Source organism: Coffea arabica, chromosome 9c, assembly GCF_036785885.1.
Source record: "Coffea arabica cultivar ET-39 chromosome 9c, Coffea Arabica ET-39 HiFi, whole genome shotgun sequence".
NCBI lineage: Eukaryota > Viridiplantae > Streptophyta > Magnoliopsida > Gentianales > Rubiaceae > Coffea > Coffea arabica.
The window spans coordinates 33389272-33391593 of NC_092326.1; the positions used below are offsets into that span (position 1 = coordinate 33389272).

A 2322-nucleotide genomic window follows, 5' to 3' on the forward strand; every position below is an offset into this window, starting at 1 on the left:
TGCATGTTGGTTTAAGTTATCAGAACGATTAATTTTGTGAATCTTTTTTGTTCTACCTTGTGATCGGATTAGACTTGATTCTGGATTCTGATGAATTTTAGAATGGGGGCTGAAGAAGCGCAGAGCTTCCCCCGTGGAGGCCAATTGTGTAGCCCAAGTGGTACCAGAACTTCAACCCCAAAACCCTTATGCACAAGGACCAGGGTTCGAATCCTGAGGAGACCCCCCCTCCAAGCACCGAATGCTGGGGTGGACAAAATACACAATTGGCCTCCACGGGGGAAGCTCTGCGCTTCTTCAGGGGCCATAAAATTACTTTTCTTGGCTGAGGCACTCCTCGATGAGTGAATTGAGTGAGTTGGTTTGCATGTGCTTAAAGCAGTCCCTCTATCTACCTCTTCCCAATCTAGTAGATGGATGATTTGAGGTTGATTCTTCAACTGCTCAAGCTGCTCTTACTCCCCTGCCGATATATTTTTGCATCCCACAGTTTCGACAAATCGGTTAGCTCATCTTCGATGCAAGAGTGCTCGATCAGTGAAGAGTACGGACCCCAGTGTGGGTAAATGGAAAACCCAACTCTACAAACCGGAGGAAAGGCAGCACAGCAGTAATAGGGGCACTGTTGGCCGAAAGAATGTGTGGGCTTGGGTCTGAGGACTTCCTATGCAAGTTCTATCTTCTTTTCTTAAGGACGGGTAACATCTGTCATTTAATTTCTTAAGGACTCGTATTAGAGATAATATATATACGTTTGAATTGGTAAATAGATATCTAGATAATGCATATCAGTTTGAATTGGTAAATAGATATCTAGCTAATATTTGTTAGTTAGGCTTTATCCTTAGCTGTATTTGTATTCAAATGAGATCAGTAGCTATCAAGAGCGATATTGGAGGTTTGTGCTGTATGTATATATCCCTTGACGGATGCTAAATAAAAACAACTTCTTCTTCCTCTGAAACCTTTTTCATGGTATCAGAGCATCCTCTGCAATCTCTGTCAACTGAAAAAAAAACATGGAAGGAGATGGAAAGAAAATAGTGTCGCCATACACCTTGTATGCCAATGATAATCCTGGAAATATAGTCACCCAGGTACAATTAAAAGAGGATAATTATGATGAATGGGCTAGAGCAATCCGGACTGCTCTCAGAGCCAAGAAGAAATTCGGATTCATTGATGGAACCATAGTACAGCCGGATGAAGATTCTGATGAATTAGAAGACTGGTGGACAGTGAATTCCATGCTCATATCGTGGATGATGAACACAATTGAGCCGATGGTGTGATCTACTTTGACACACAGGGAGATTGCAAAGAATTTGTGGGAAGACATTAAAGAATGTTTCTCAGTGACTGATGGTGCACGAGTGCAGCAACTGAAGACAAAATTGGCAAATTGCAAACAGCAAGGACTCTCCCTTATGAGTTACTATGCTAAATTGAAGCGATTGTGGGAAGAATTGGAGAATTATGATGCGATCTCTACATGCAAGTGTGGGGGTTGTACGTGTAATGTAGCAACTGAAATAACAAAGAAACGAGAAGAAGAAAAACTTCATCAATTTCTGATAGGGTTAGACGACGCATATAGAACAGTGAGATCAAACATTTTGAGCACCACTCCATTGCCTAGTGTAAGCAAGGCGTATTCCTTGATGTGACAAGAAGAAAGGGTTCGAAATATTTCCAAGGAAAAAGAGATCAACAACGAAGCGGCTAGCTTTGTGGTTCAGGCCAAAGCAGGAATCAAGGATAGAAGTGCCATTTGTAAATATTGCAATCGCGAAGGGCATGATGCTGAGGGATGTTTTCAGCTGATTGGATATCCCGATTGGTGGGGTGATCGACCTAAAATGTCTGGTTCGGGTCGAGGAAGACAGATTGGAGGAAGAGGACGTGGCAAGATGTCAGGAAGAGGACGAAATGGGGCACGAGTTAATGCAGCTCAAGTAATTGAAGAATCCACTGCTGCAACAGAGGATTTTGCTTCTCCTAAAGACTGACAAATGAACAATGGGCAGCAGTTATAAGTCTATTGAACGCTTGCAACTCAGAATCAGGGAGTAATGAGAAGATGACTGGTAAGGAAAACTTTATCTGGATAATTGATTCTGGTGCTACACAGCATATGACAGGAAATTCGAGCTGTCTATCTAGCTTGAACCAGATATTAGGTTGTCCTATTGGCTTGCCTAATGGAGAACAGGTGCTGGCATTGCAAAAAGGATCGATTCGGATGGGACAAAATATTCAATTAGACAATGTTCTTCATGCTCCAGGATTACATTGCAATTTAATCTCAGTATCACAACTGGT

At 42.1% G+C, this 2322-nt stretch overlaps 1 protein-coding gene across 1 annotated transcript; it reads left to right on the forward strand.

Annotated features, from left to right (window-relative positions):
* The first annotated feature begins 1019 nt into the window (after positions 1-1019).
* On the forward strand, positions 1020-2009 carry LOC140014181 (uncharacterized). The gene is made up of 3 exons (XM_072064601.1): positions 1020-1286; positions 1380-1640; positions 1740-2009. Exons 1-3 carry the CDS (start codon positions 1020-1022, stop codon positions 2007-2009), a joined length of 798 nt encoding a protein of 265 aa, XP_071920702.1.
* Positions 2010-2322: the final 313 nt, after the last annotated feature.